Source organism: Myotis nattereri (genome assembly GCF_964212035.1).
Source record: "Myotis nattereri genome assembly, chromosome: 2".
Lineage (NCBI taxonomy): Eukaryota > Metazoa > Chordata > Mammalia > Chiroptera > Vespertilionidae > Myotis > Myotis nattereri.
The window spans coordinates 141,738,736-141,755,145 of NC_138076.1; the positions used below are offsets into that span (position 1 = coordinate 141,738,736).

The following is a 16,410-nucleotide window of genomic DNA, read 5'->3' on the forward strand; positions in this document are numbered from 1 at the left end:
CTATACAGTTTATTGTATAAAATTTACAACCGCTATTGAGCTATTTAAGAATTATACTTAGACACAAAATATAGTTTGGATAATACTGTTCTCTTCCAATGTTGCCTAAACAATTCTCTAAAACATACTATCATTTTTATGAATCTCCTGACAACGTGCATAAAAAATAAATATAGTCAATCAATCCAAAATTTAGATTCCCCCAAAGATGAAAAGGTAAAATCAATTCAAATACAATGCTGAAATGAATACATTGTGAGTGAAATAATTTATTTAGATACTGTGAAAGTTTTATTACACCATAATTTTCCATCTTAAAAATCTCACTTACTCAAGTCATGCCCAGGGGGGCTACCCCTGCTCAGTCTCGCTCTGTCAGGCTTTGCCTAGGAGGTAGAAAAACTCAATGGAGAGCATAGAGAAGTGAGGCAGGCAACGGGCCCAGAGCTCTACAGTGGAACTGAGCAGATGAATGTTGAGTGAAGGTGGCAGGACATATGGCAAAATAGCGGGAGCTTGCTTACCCCTCACTGTTGTTCCTAACACCATTGTTCCTGAGGAGAGGCACAATGCCACAGGCTGTTTATTACTCTACATCTATGTACTCCCTGGCACATTAGAAGATCTTCAGTAAATGTTAATATAATTGATGGTCTTCACTGTCATCATTTTTGCTGTTCTCTGCTGCTTGAACTATGAGAAGGCTGCCCAGGTTGTTGAGAGAAATATATCTCATTTACAATATAGCGAAGATACCCAAAATTAGACCAAGTTAATTTTTTTTTTTTTAGAATAAAGTGAATGCTTAACTAATTGTCTAATAAATTGCTCTGAAGGAGGCAGGGCACATGAATTTTTATCTTCCAAAGTTAATCTCCAGCAATCCCTAATAACATTGCGGCTTGAGAAAGTCTTATGTATGGGGAGTGATAAAAATAAGAAATAAGAAAAGAAATAACCATTGTTGCTGTTACTGATACTTCCAACCTTATAAGAAACAAAAAGCCATTTCAACCACAGTATGCATCCTTATCAATTTGGGTTTGTATTTTATTACTCAGTGTACAGGAAGGTTTGGCTTTATATGAGTCTCACAGTTTAGTGACTTAAGTCTGTATAATTTTTGACATTTAAGTGCGTAAATCGGTTACTAAAATTATCCTACTTACTATCTAAAAATCTGTTTTAACGTATCACAAGTGACTTACATTTGCTGAAAGCTGAGATGTGAGGGTAGCCACTTTTTCTTGAGATGCAACCAGCTCTCTCCGCAGTTTATGAATTTGCTGAATGTAATTAAAAAAATCAATTCAATATGCTAGCAGATTTTGACATAAAACTAAAATTCAATCCAAGCAAGCAAAGCAAATATTATAGTTAGCTCCTTCTACCCCCACTGTATCAGTAGCAATTTCTGAAAATTAAATAAATGTGAATACTGGCTGCACAGTAACAATCAAAAGCCAATGATCAGAAGAGGGATAAGTGCCTATGTCAAAGCGGGAACGCCAATCTGCCAAGTACGGCGTGCTTACTTGTTCCATTTGCCATCCCTCCTGACTCAAGAATCAGTTTACTCTTTATTGATTCTTTACAGAAATTTGCAGTAATAAAATTAGGTAGTAAAATCTGTACTTTTTTAAAATTAAAAATACACATACATATTTTTGGGGGATCTTTTGGGTGAAAAGTACTCCGTGTTATTTTTCTATCAGGTTTTTTGCATGTTTATTTTAATTTTATGTTTGAAAACTTCTCAGAGATGTAGAAATCCTGCAGTCACTGAAAGCTGGTTCTAATTCAACATTTAATGATCCCATATTTAAAAATAATTTTATTGGCTGGAGTTTTAATGGCTAACACTCATCCCAAATCTTGATTGTAATGCCCTTTATTCAGTAAGTTACTAAAAAAGGCTTTATAGATTATCCAGTTTAAAAAGAAGGAGAAAATCAGTAATACTGTGCAAATTTTATATAATAAAAGGCTAATGTGCAAATCCACTGAACGGTGGAATGACCGGTCGCTCTGATGTGCACTGACCACAAGGGGGCAGACACTCAATGCAGGAGCTGCCCAGGGGGAGTCCCACTCAGCCAGAAGCTGGGCTCATGGCTGGCGAAAGCAGTGGTGGTGGCGGTAGCCTCTCCCACCTCCACAGCAGCGCTAAGGATGTCCAACTGCTGGCTTAGGCCCGATCCCCATGGGGAGCAGGCCTAAGCCATCAGTTGGACATCTCCTGAAGGTTCCTGGACTGCAAGAGGGCACAGGCCGGGCTGAGAGACACCCCCCCCCCCAAGTGCACAAATTTTGTGCACCAGGCCTCTAGTAACTAAATAAAACAACAAAATAAATATGCAAAAATGTTTTCCATTTCAGTTAAGTTCACTCTTGAATAAAACTGAACCAGAAAACTAGAAGAATATATGATATTATATTTAAAATTTTAATTTAAGCACTTTCACAGTTTAACCTGAGTGTCTCATGTTGCCATGAAATATAAAGTGATTCATAAAGGTAAAGCATTTATAAGTCAACAAGTAAACTTCTGGTCTCAAGGGATTCTAGTTAATTAAATGCCACATAATCTACTCTAATGCTTCCCATTTTTACAAAAAAAAGTCTTCTTTGGTTGAATTTGGACTTTTGGAATGTGCCTTAGTTTGAAAGAGCATTCTTGACACAGTTCATTACTTATCTTTTTCCTTTCACCTCCCTTCACATTCTATTTTTATGGAGAATAAATGGTGGTCAATATTGAGAGACTAAAAAATAAGTGAGCTGGAAGCAGAGATAGAGGACATTTTTATAATTTTGGAAAATGAGATTCCTTTCCACTCCTGTTCTTTTTTTAAAGAGATACATCCCAGCCCCAATTAACTTTTGAGTCACATTCCTATGATGATGACCAAATAGTCTCAGAAATCAAAGAATCCATATTGTTCTTAAACCAAATTCAAAGAAGCTTTCTCAAATTAGCAGTCCCTATTATATAAGTACTGTAAATTATTTTTTTAACAACCATGACTCATTATGGGACATGAATGATAAAAGGGGAGTTGGATAACTACTAATAAGGCAAGAAGATGTGGCATTTTTATACTTCAGTAGCTATATTATGATCAATGTTAGAAGCCTTGCTATGTCCATACAACAAAATGTTTGTGTGTTTTTTTAAAAACACCATAATCACTTGTTTGGTCTAGCAATTGCAAAGATCAAATTGGCATAATCAATACTTTTTCAGTATTTTGAAGCACATCACAAATTTTACATTAAAGGCAATAAAATATGACCTCAAAGGAAAGAGTTCCTTTGTAGAGACTGTTGTCAAGACATTTATTTTCTCTGTGGTCTTATTGCCTCAGTGTAAAGCAATCAAATAGTCATTACTGTGTGCCTTAAATAAAGGCCTAATTAAAGTCCTCCTGCTCTTCTTGGCCAACACAACTCTTATACAAAGAGTCAGAAAAAGAATATTCTCTCCAGGTTGAATTCTCATTTGTATGTGATTGCAAGGAAGTGTGTATTTCTGAAATGTATGTGATTAGAACAATATGCCGCAGTAGACAGAAAGTGGTGACTACAGGCAGCACAGTCCTGGCACCGACGAGATAGGCTGGGATGCTGGTAGCCTGCCTTGTGGAGGTCTGCAGCTCAAGATTCAAGAGTTTCCTCAAGCCTATGCAGTTAGTTTTATAGGCTGTGAGGGAAAAGAGACTAATAAAATAGAAAGACTGCACACTCATTCATCCATCAAAGATTTTAGGAGTGCTTGCTACTAGACACAATTTATTACCTAAGTCTCCAATCTATAATGTGAGAGGAGAGTTTGCTTCTAAACACTGCCTTTCATTTTCTTTATGAGGAAATATCCAAGACCTTTTATCAACTACTTCAGTTATTTGTATCCATAACTGGAGGGGTATGCTATTGTAGCAGAGCCCTCTAGTGGGAGAAAACCTCATTTCAGCATAAATGTATAAGATCGTAGTCAAAAATAAAAATGCTACAAGCTTTTTACCTCTGAATGAGCCTTTTCTTCAGCCTGAAAAAGAGAAATGCGAAAAAAATATTACAATGTCGATTCATTTCACACGTAAAGTAATTATAATTTGTATTTAAAATATTATGATCTAACAAGAATATAGTAAAATGCATAATATTAAAACAGTAAGAACAGGGACCTTTAGAATTACAAGTGAATATTTCTTTATATATAAGCCATGTAGTACTTTAAAATATAGAATTATTTGACTTATGGATATATAATATGCCTTAAAAGCAAAGGATAAAATTGAGATAGCATTGCTCTAAGATCCAGACCAAAAACAAAATAGTTGTAAGATTATACTCTAAAAACTATAAGGTTAAAAATGTTGGATTTTTAAAATTCAGATTATAGGATGCAGACTCCATGAAATTATAGGGATCTGCAGCCAAGTTTTAGGAGTTCTAATTTTATCCTGTGATTTACAGATCATAAAGAATGCCCAATAAAGCTGCAGGAAAAATATTGACCTCTACTGATAACCACCGAAATCAGGTCTTTAGTTTCTATTTTCTTTTAGTTTTCCTAATGGTTAATTAATTATGTTTATTTGGCTGCAAGTCAGAAAAACACTAAGATATCCAGGGCTAAGGTGGTGATCAAAGTGGCTGAGGAAAATCAGTTAATGCAGATTATGCAAAGGAGGATTGCTGTAGAAACTGGAGGAGCGTTTTGGCTTCAGTTGCAGAAGACTCAAGCTCTGCTTTTCTTCTTTGTGCTGGGCTGCAAAATGCCAGAGTATGAACTGTGTGCACCGTTACATTTGGGGAGCTCTCTCATTCTGGAAGAAGCTGGAGAATGCATAATATCGCTGAACAGTACAGTCTGCTTATTGCTTTGAGCAGATCCAAAGCTGAAAAACAATCTCTTATCTCTTTTGGGGGGGCATTGCCCGATTAATTGATGCAGATAATATCTGAACCACTTTTTATATCTTTATATCTTCTTTTCCTCCAGAAAACATAAAGCACAACAAAGTATTTTAAACATTGAAATATTTTTATGTGTAAGCATCTTTTGAGTTTTGTCTTTCCTATTTCTCTACTCTTAAAAATAATGTACAGTTAGTAATATAGTGGTTAAATAAAAAAGTGGTTAAGTAGTGGAATCTTAGTAGCCTTTATAAGAAAAATTTTTAAAAAAATAAATGCTAACATAAAGCTTGAATATTTACATCTCAACTTTAATTTTTTAAGTAAAAACATTTTTAAAATTTAATAATGTCAAGGTTTCATATAAGTTTGGTTTCTGAATCACAAGTAGGGGAGAAATTTTAAAATAAAAATTTCATAAAATCAAGAGAAAGCTGCAGGGTGTTTGCCATACGATATAGAACACAATTAACTATGACTATCTGATTTCCCTAGAACTTTGCATATATATTGCCAGTTTATTCTGCCCAAATCCTGCTTCTAGGCTTTCAAAGATTATAGGAAACTAATACTCAATAAATAACTTGTGTATTTCAAACCACCAGTGTGTTCTATATTTTATAAATAGTCAGGAAATGGTCACTTTTTTTCATTAAACATGCCCAGGATAAGTTACATATACTAGTTATAAGAGTAATTATTACACATATTAATTCTTTATATACTATATATAATGACTTTTCTCATTGCTGATTTTTCAGCATTATCTTTTGCTTTAATATTCACCTTCTTTCCTACACTTGGCTGTTAATACTGGTTAGGTGTTACTATAAAGTTGAAGCAATAAACAAGAATATTATTTTTTTTCCAGTGGGTTAGGCATGGCATGATATTACTTTCCATTTTAAACAATGATTTTAAAGCAGACCCAATGTACTGAAGGATGGTAAACATTATAAAATACCTTGCCTAAAAAATATATATGAGATTATTCATTATTCTGTAAGCCATTGTTTGACCATTCATTCATCCGTTCAAATTTACAAATTAAAAAATGTATTTACTTTAGTATTAGCTGTGTCTTAGTAAAAATGCTAAAGTGTTCTACAATAAACTAAACATGGCCCCTGCTCTTATTATACCTACACAAATTAGATTCCAACCACAAATCAGGTTCGATAAAGTTTTTAATATACAATATAGCCATTCAGAAAACAACTATTGCAAAAATAGAAAAGTGTAAATGCATGACAGGTTCAGGCATATGAAGAATAAAAAGGGGCCTAACCGAATTGGCTCAGTGGATAGAGCGTCAGCCTGCGGACTGAAGGGTCCCAGGTTTGATTCCGGTCAAGGGCATGTACCTAGGTTACGGGCACATCCCCAGTAGGGGGTATGCAGGAGGCAGCTGATTGATGTTTCTCTCTCATCGATGTTTTTAACTCTCTATCCCTCTCCCTTCCTCTCTGTAAAAAAATCAATAAAATATATTTTAAAAAAAGAATAAAGAGGGTTCTGGGACCTAAGAATAAAATTGCATAGCTTCCTAGGCTATCTTTTATTTTCTCACTTCCCATAAGTAGTATATGGATAATGTGGAGTTTTCCTTTCCTATGAGAAAGCCATAGCACAATAACAACAACCAAACTCAACTTCAGGACGAAAAGAAGAGGAGGTGGAGACAGACTGGCCTGAAAGCACAGGCCAATATCTAAAGGGGGCGATGCCAGGGGACTGTAACCCCGGAGGAATTTCATCTCAATGTTCTTAGATATTTTGTTTATTTTTAAAAATAAATTTAATTTTTTTTTTTAAGTCAAAGCTCAGATTTCACAGTGTTGGTTTGGATTAAACAACAAGCACAGAAAGGCAATAACTTGGCAGATCGGACTGGGCCTGTTATTTGTAATGAGTTTGCAACCTCCCAGAATCTTTCAGCTCAGGAATTCTAGCAGGTGATTTACACACTTTATAACAAGATACAAATGAAAAGTTTTCCCAATTATAATTGGTAGAGGTTTTAATAGAGCTACGTGTGAAGAAAGAATTCTTCCAATGGGATTTGTTAGATTGGTGATTTACAGGTAAAGTTTCTGCCCAACCAGCCATCTTTGTTAGTGTGTTTTAATATTTTAAAGCAAAATATGTAATTCCATAAATTGCATAAATGAGAGCATTGCAGTAAACATGGTTTATACCCATGTTTAATAGAAACAGTATTTTACCTAATAGAGATAGTGCCTAATGTTCTTGCAAAAAGGGAAACTTTTATTCCTGAACACTAATTATTTTTTTTTCTTTTTCTCTCCCCCCCCCTCCTTTTTATTGAATTTATTGGAATGACACTGGTTAACAAATCACACGGGTTTCAGGTGCACAACTCTACAACACATCATCTATATTAAACACTAATTATTTTACAAAGGGACACCATGTACAGTTGTGTTAGTTGTGCAGGGCATACTTCAAATGAGACTATTACATGGACTATGATATAAATGGTGCTTTCTAGAACCACACAATTAACAACATCTTGTGATTTATGGTATACTATGTCCCTGGTCTTCTCTAATTACTTCAGAAAAACCATGGGCACATCTGTCTGCTGTTTTCCCACTTTATTTTATAGGTAAAGTCCAAAGAAATTTAGCAACTTGCCTGATGCCACATAATCATTACTCATATAGTCAGGCAAGAATGCAAATCAACAGAATCTTTACCCAGAGTCCTTAAGAAGGCATAAAAATAATGATAAATTGCCTTTTCACTTCCTATTTAAAAAGTACTTCCACAGATATTTTATCATTGTCAATTAAATCTCAGTGCATGGTAAGGAGGGTTAGAGATAAAATAACTCCTCCTGATCTTTAATTTTTCTCTTTATTAATTCTCCAATTATGCATTGTTTTATTGCAGGTTACTTGTCAATTCAAATATATAATTTACATCATTTCTAATACAACTATTTAAATTTACTAATTTCCTAATAATATCACCTTCTCATGTGGCTTGATCACCTAACCATGTGGCTTTTCACACTTAACACCAGGACCCAATTCATCTCTAAATGTTGGCCAATAAATATGTGTATATAGTCCCTTTATTTTCATCTCTGTTCACATTTCATATTGCACTCTCAATACTTCTCACTTATGTTTCCTAACTTAAATGAGAAGCATTTTTTAAATGTACTTCCTTTGTTCCCAATAAACCTGCAATATCCAATATAGTAGCTACTTGACATATATGCTTTTTTAAGTTTAAATTAATTAATTTTAAAATTTTTGACTCTTCTGTCACAAGAGAGACACACTTCAAATACATGACAGTCATGTGTGGTTACTCTATTAGACAGTGCAGTTATAGAACAGTTTTATTACCACAGAAGATCTATTGGACTCTGTTATACACTAATTAGCCATCTGTTTTCTCCTACCCATGCTCTTTTTTTTTTTTAGTTTTTCTTATGTTTCATAAAGGTAGTTTTATCCAAATGTTGCTACAAAATATTTAAAATTTGTGTATATTTAAAATCTATAAATATAAAAGGCTAACATGCAAAGTGTCCCTGCAGGAGTTCAATCAGGAGACAGGGAATTCTATCACTTGCTATGATGTGCACTGACCACCAGGGGGCGGCACGAAATGAAGAAAGGCCTTGGCCGGCAGCCGGCAGGCAGGGAAGGGAGGCCTCAGCCAGGAACCAGAAGGCCCGATTGGCCCTGATTGCCGGCCAGGCCTAGCGACCCTACCCATGCACAAATTCCGTGCACCCCTCCAGTATGATTATAATAATGTTGCATTTTTTCATGTTAGATAGAGACTTTAGTTGCAATGGCTTCAGTCAGAATACATCTCCCTGATAAATAGTGGCATTAGCTCAATAGGAGGGAAACTAGCTCTTAACATATTCCTCTTAGGCATTTTTCCCAATACATTTTCACATTTCTCACTTTTTTATCTAGTTGCCTAACATAGTAGATTTATCTAAACACTAATAGTGATTTCTTCAGTTATAGAATCTATAGGCAATTTTAATCATTAAAAGGAGAAATGATAAAAAAAAATATTGTCTTTGCTGGTGATAGTCTAATTTTGAGTAACTATGTAAAGCAATACATATTAAGATGGATTTATAAAATGAGGGATATAACATTTGAACCTAACAAAAAGAGTGGGAAAAAAAATCAGTATTTCCCTTAATGCTTAATTGCTCAGTTAACAGCCAAGGCTGTGAACTTTTTATGAACCTTTCAATGCTGGACTAATAATTATTCATACTACTCAAGTCTCAGTGAAATTCAGTAAACTAACTATACCTCACTCTTACCTAGGCATGAAAGAACCCTCCTATAAAAATAAAATCCTAAAGACTAATTTTTTTAAAAAAATATTAAATTATGTTAAGTAGACTGAAAACTCACCTTGGTAAAAATAAAATATAATTTCACATATTGGGAAAGTGAGTTGACAAGTTGTCATTTCTCTCTTAAGAAATAAAGTTTTAAAAATTACATTCCATTTCAGAAGATTATAAAAAAATACCTAAACTTCTGAAGCCTTCATCCTTTCGTATAATATTTTCAAAAAAAAAAAAAAAAACTTTAAAAATACAATAAAAAAATACCATAGAACAATGCAATGATCAGTCACAGCTCAGGGAACCAAACAAGGAAAACAATTCAATATTATAAAATTATGGTAGCGCATACTACATGATTTCAGGGACTCCAAGTTATACTCTCAGAGGTTTTGTGAAATTCAGTTTTCCTTCCATAAATGGATTATAATGAGTACAGAGAAGTCAACTGGAAGCACAGGGAAGTGGACCACAGAAGAGCTATTACAGTACTTGCCAGCTTATCGGGGATGCAGTAGCTTAGCGTATTTCACTTACAGCCCTTATTTCACTGCGCAACTTCTGTGTAAATGTCAGTCTCCTTAATCATGTGTATGCCTGGCAAAGGCAGGAGCTTTTCCGTAACAGCCAATACTTACTGTAGAGTAAAGAGAAGAAGTGCTGGACACCAGTGATAACGAAGAGCCATGAACTGGGGAAAACAAAAGAGAACAAGAGGTAGGTTGAAGCGTCTGCTCCGGAACACCATGTCTTTACGAGAGTGAAGAGCAGGGGAATGAAATCGGAACTGCTAGACAAAAGAACCCGAGAATGTCTGTTGTCATTGTTTTGTACATAAAACGTTGAGACATGGAATGATTGCATACCTATCCCCTAAAATACCTTATTTATCATGTTATAGAGGGGATGCTTTGCACATATTGAAAACTATAGTAAACGCCTATAGATTTAGTAATCAGAAAATAAAAAAAACCTGAACTACAGTTGCTATAAACCTTAAAACTTTAAAAAGCTTTATGTATTTGATTTTATTTTGTTTCGATACAACAAAAATACATTTTTAATATTTTTCTCCATGGACTTTCAGGCAAGTAAGGATTTTATCCAGTTTGCTAGTTCATTATTTCTGATGAGTTGATTATGATTTTTTTAAATGGAGAATTATTGTTTCTTTTGTAATTTTAGTGATAGAAAAATACTTCTTATTTCAAGGTGGTGTCTCACTGAAATTAAGAATGGAAACTGCATAGTGTTTCTTATCCAGGTATATCAAAATACCATCTCAATTAACAGAGTGCTGTATATATCTGCACATTCACTATATTAAGCCCAAAATGTGGATAAAATTGTGCTTAATTATATTTGTAGAAAAGTCCTTAGTCTTTTCACTGTGGGATATTATGAAGTTATTTCTGCTTAAACATTAGTTGAGTACACACAATATGACAGGACTACAAAATGAATGACACTATCCTAGGAGCTTAAAAAGAAGTAAAAAGATACACAATTAAAAAGATGACTACAATAGAGTAACATAAATATGATCGAGAGCAATGATGGGTATGACAAGAACACTTGGGAGGTGCTTACACCCTGGTCTGGAGAGGACGGAGAAAACTACAAATATTACCATTCTGTGAGACCAGCAAAATGTTAGCCTTTTTTTTTTTTAAAGCACATTCTTTCAACCTGGTGTGAACTAGTGAGGTATACCAGAAAGAATGAATCTGGAGATCCATTTTCAGTTAATTTTCTGCTACGTTTGCAGTATTTCTGCCATTGACTGTATTACTTATGATCACTTAATACTTATAGGTCTATGATCTTAGAATTTGTGACTTAGTTTCCTGATCTTTCACTGTGAGCATTGGGCAGTGCATCATTAAACTCCCTTCTATCTCTCTCTAGCCCAATGATTCCTTGATTCTAGACCACACTTTAAGAATTATAATAATTCAGTATTCAATGCATAGCCATCAAAAAGCCATCTTGCCCACTCAGGCTCTTGTCCAGAAATGCAGATTATTTAATCTTCCTAAATGGAAGGCCAGAGTCTCCCAGCATACGAAGAGCATTCTGCTTGTAAACGAGACACTCTAGAAACCCATCAGCATGCTCCGCCAGTTGTTTCTGCAGAATTATAAGAGGCCTGCCTATGAAGAGGGTGATAGAACCATTTCAGAAAAGCAGAGACAACACTAGAGATTATTTATCTCTTTTTCTATCTGCACTGCAGTAATCAGGCAACTATCAGGGTAGAACCCACTCTTTCTCACAGTGAGCTCAGCGGTTTGGTGACTATCCCAAAAGCAGTGGCAACTGTGGTGAACTGATTTAGTGCCAGCACCTTACGCGCACAGTGGTGACCTGAAAACCATGAGCTAATTTTCACAACTGCCTGAGCTTTCAATCAGAGATACTTTAAATAAGAAGGTAGGGAGGGGGCAGAGAAAGGAACAAAACTATTCTTTAATTTCATCCTTATAATAAACCTGCAGAATTACAGATGCAGAAATTAGGGGTAATAAAGTTAGGAAATTCGGCCTAAGTCCTAGTAAGTTTTAAGACCTGAAGTCCTTTCTTTTATACATAATTATTAAGGAAAAGCAGAGTACAATTTAATGTTTGATTTTATTCTAATCAATTTGAACTTATACATTTACTGTTATTCTACCTTTACTGATATGCTTTATAATGTGAGTGCCACATATCTTTTATGAGTACTTAAAAATCATTCATTAAATCAAAGAGGAAAATCTCCCAGTATTATTATCAACTTTGACATATGAGGTTTTATAGTTTAGAAAATTATATACATTTGAAAATCAATTAAGCCTCCTGATTTTTTTATAAGGTGTTCATGTAGCACTTTACAACTACAAATAAATTTACTGGGACAGGTGAGAATTTCATTGCATTAAATAAGGAAATGTAACTTATAAAGCAAAAAGTAGATACAATATGAATTAAAAATGATATGATATAAAACTAACACAAGAGGGAGTTTCTGAGAACATGGTAGTTTCATAAAATAAGTTTTTCTGATTCTTATATCTTTATGGCCCTTTAACAGGGATGTCAAACAAAACATTCACTCAAACATTTGATACGTGAGGGCAAATAGTAATTTTTTGCATGAGAATTTATTCTGAACTATTCTATAGTCCAGTATTAATCGAAACAATTTCTGGCATATTTCCAAATACATAAAGAAAGAAAAAGTAATGCAGACTGAAACTTCTTCAAGCTTCAGGGCTCATCAAATAAGAGTTCACACACTCCTTTATTTACTCTTTAGGAATTCTTGTGATATGAGTGATGTGATCGTTTTAATCTCAGAGTTAAATAAAGTAACCTCACCGGTATCTCCCCCCCACGCCTACCTTCTTCCATGCTGTCTCGAAAGGAGCCTGAATGACTGATGGCGCGGGGCCTTTCCTCCAGAGACGTGGCGCTCCCACAGAGCTGGGCGTCGTCGTAGAGGTCGAAGGCAGAGTCCTGAGCTGGGATGCTATTTGAGCGCATCATGCTGGGCCCGGGGAGGTTAAACTGAGACAGATTTGTTGGACTCACTGAAAAACAAAGCACACAGAGCCTGTTACTATGGGGCGTGGATGATAAAACTAGCAGGTTGATAGAAAGTGAAAACGTGATTCCGATTCTTATGGAAGCATCAATCTATAGGGTGTCCCTGTTTAAGATAAGCCACGAGCCTGCCTCTGAAATGGTCACTAACAGGTGCAGGGAGGTCCTCTTTTCTCCCAGCACTTTCATGAGAGCAGTATGTCAATCACTAAAGTAATATTAAACAAAACCGGCAAGTTACCTCTATTGTTCATGCTAGAAATATAACATGACATTTTCTGGTAGCCTATGAAGAAAAGATTGTCTTCCTAGAGTCTGCAGGTTTCTTTTTAGAGAAGAATATACTACTTTAATGGGGAAAAAAAAGAAAGAAAAAACAAGAAGTCTAAATTTCCCAAGCTTCCAGGCAAAGACTATCATTTTGAGTTTTGATGTAGGTCTCTTCCAGCTAAGATTCTATGTTCCCATGAGTATAGAAGAAAGGGGTTAATTCTGAATAGCTTGAAGGGTGAGCAGAGAAAGTGAGGTAGAAGGTCATTCAAGGTGGAGGGACTCCTGGGAGCACAAACAGATACATAGCACTTCCATAAAAGGGTGTTTAAACATCTCTCTGTAAGCAGGAGAATCCACCAAATACACAGAACTTGGCAGTCGCAGGTTGATAGTAAATCTTCTATCGGTAACCCTTGCACAAGGTGAAAAACCAATCTGAGCAATTGTTACTACTCGTGGGAAGATGACAATGAGTCTTACTAGGTTTGAGATGCCTCACTGGGACTGTCATCAATTGTAAAGTTTTACCCAAAAATGTATTTTGGATGGAAAAAAATGGATCTATTAAATAATAACTGGCATGTTTAGACTTCTTACATCCTTGTGTTTATGCCAATGACTTTATCTTTTATACAATTGATACTAAGCACAAAGTAATCCAACGGCTAAGCTAGTGAGTGATTTTTTTTATCATATTTGTCCAAAGTTTTTCACAGTGCATTAATTTAATAGAAAATATCATATGCGTTTGAGGGTTTTAACTTTAATAATTATTTCTATTTTTCTACAAATAAGATGATTAATTTTGTTATAGGGGTTTTTAAATACATTTTAAGAAAACACAAGGAGATGTCTTACTCCTTTTAAAGTGTAAAAACTCCCCTAGGCTTGGAGTCGGGTGTTGGAACCAATGACTGTCTCTGCTTCTTACTAGTGGTGGGATTTCTTTTCAGGCCTGTGCCCCTTGGGATCTTAGACTGTAAAGTAACAACCTATGTCAAGCTGTTGTCATGAGCAACAAACTGCATACTATTTGGAAATTATTTCCTGAACAGTAAGTAATCACACAAATAAAAGTATTCCTAGGGCGCCTTTATCGCCTCTTTAAAGGAACAATTTTGGGGAGAGATGCAGGGGCTCCTGTGAGGGTGGGTGGCGAAAGGAATGAGGTGAGAACGTTGTTTCAGACTGTTTTACCCAGGTTTGAGAAGTGGTATTTTCCTGTTGCAGACGCTGACATGGCGGACGGGGAGACCAGAGGCGACGGGCTGCCGGTGTCCTGCAGCCCTCCGGTGGAATGCGAGCGCAGCCACTCTTTGCCCTCTTCTTGGCTGGCCTGCCGAGATGACGGGGTGTATCTGCAAAACAGCACAGCTGAGACACCTGAGCACAGCTAAAGGGGCAGAGCAACAGCCGGAGAGGGGAGCACGCGAGGGGAGCTTACTGTTCAGACTGCACGAGTTCTCAAATAGATTGAATTGAACAATAAGTGCTTAGTTCTTCCAGATGATTTGACACCATCTGTTCGAATCTCACAGGGATATGAAAAGAGAATTTTGGGGGGGGAAAGTATGCTTTTGTGAGAGATGTAGTGGAAAACTATAAACAAGGAGCAGGCAGCCGAGTTAACGGAGAAGGACTCAAAAGCACAGCGCGCAGGAGGGTTCGGGAAGGGTGAAAACATAGACTGAAAATGGTGGACAAGGGATTGGAGTGATGGTCATAGAAAAGCAGAGGGAACGGAACATAAATTAACAGCTCTCTTTTTCTTTTTTTAAGTAAAGGAGTATATTTACTGGTTAAAATGCCACTTGACATCATATCTAGATTTTTTTTTTTTAAAAAAAAGAAGGGGGAATGTTCTTACTGTATTAGAAAACTAGAGGCCCGATGCACAAAATTTGTGCAAGGGGCTTGGCCCTCGCAGCCACAGTGGCTTGCCTCAGCCCTCGCAGCCCTGGCTTCATCCAGAAGGTCGTCCAGAAGGACGTCCAGTCTAATTAGAATATTACACTATTATTATTATAGATACACTATAGAAGAGAATCTTAAAACGGACTAATTGCAAGCTGTTTGCTATTGATGAGGAACTAGAGATAAAAGGGATACTGTGGAAAACCTACTTGGCCAGTACTCACTTTCACCAGAATAAGTAAGTTCTTAGCACCAAAGAGCAATCGATTTGTTATGTTCATATGGTGCCATAGCTCCATTATAGTTCATTTTATATCCCCCCTCCCTAATAAAAGTGTGCAACAATGGATGGGCATGAATTATATTTTCTTTTTATTTTTTATGATGAACTGAAAAGTTATTTTGAGATTATGTAACACTAGACTAATTAATATTTAAATTAATCTGATACATATAAGCACTCTTAAAAAAAAAAAACAGAAATTAAAGCTCTTGAATTTTTACCAAAAAAATTCATTAAAAATTCATACCTAATTATAGTATTTTTCCTCTGCTGATGACAATGTGTTTTGCTCACTTCAAATTAGAGCATCCTTTCAACATTACCTTATACTATATGGAATTTGAGGTTTTTGCAAGCATATGCCCCCAATATGCAAAAGTTAGGGATGTTAATTTTAATTTCCAGAAGTGATTTCTGCATTTTACCAAAGTTGCTGCCCCCATAAATGGCATTTACATTGGATTTAACTTGGGTCTCGTCCTCTAGGAGCTTCTCTAACTGAGGGCTATCTCACCTACTCCTCAGGCCTGAGAAAGGTTTAAAAGTGATATCATCCTCAATATCAGGTGCTTCACTGCAAACAAACAAAGAGGAAGAAAGACAGCACACACAGTTTAAGTAACAACAGAGAAAGAAAGGCAGCAATTGTGCCAAGAGAATATATACCTTAGTCCCTTTTTGGGTAGTGTATTTCTGTCAAGTTGTATGCTGTTAAAACAAAGAAAATCCCTAAGGACATAATGTAAACAAAACTTCCAAGTTACACATCCAACAAAAGTGGTTCTCTGTTTGAACTACACAAAATAAACTTTTTGAAACACATATTTAATGCTTAACTCTTTGGAAAAGGACTACCAAAGGTGACCAGATGGCTACTGTTGCAACACATGTGTGCTCCTTTCTAACCCATTTACAATCAATTACAATTTAGTGATAGGATTATTAGAACATAGATTAAATCATATGTTAGAATAATTCCTCTCAATATTCTATTCACCTAATAGTTTATAGGTTTTTTTCTCTTCATGCCACTGACTAGACTTCTGCTATGCAAGAGAAACATAGAGGTAGA

The 16,410-nt window shown here is 35.6% G+C and overlaps 1 protein-coding gene across 1 annotated transcript in view; it reads right to left on the reverse strand.

Moving 5' to 3' along the window:
* NAV3 (neuron navigator 3) overlaps positions 1-16,410 on the reverse strand; it is a 350,115-nt gene that overhangs the window by 63,991 nt on the left and 269,714 nt on the right. The window contains exons 17-22 of the mRNA XM_081083380.1: positions 16,005-16,046; positions 14,339-14,499; positions 12,667-12,855; positions 9,922-9,974; positions 4,025-4,048; positions 1,209-1,286 (exon numbers count right to left, since the gene is read on the reverse strand). Of these exons, the coding sequence (XP_080939506.1) occupies positions 1,209-1,286; positions 4,025-4,048; positions 9,922-9,974; positions 12,667-12,855; positions 14,339-14,499; positions 16,005-16,046 (547 nt within the window). The remainder of the gene's footprint in view (positions 1-1,208; positions 1,287-4,024; positions 4,049-9,921; positions 9,975-12,666; positions 12,856-14,338; positions 14,500-16,004; positions 16,047-16,410) is intronic.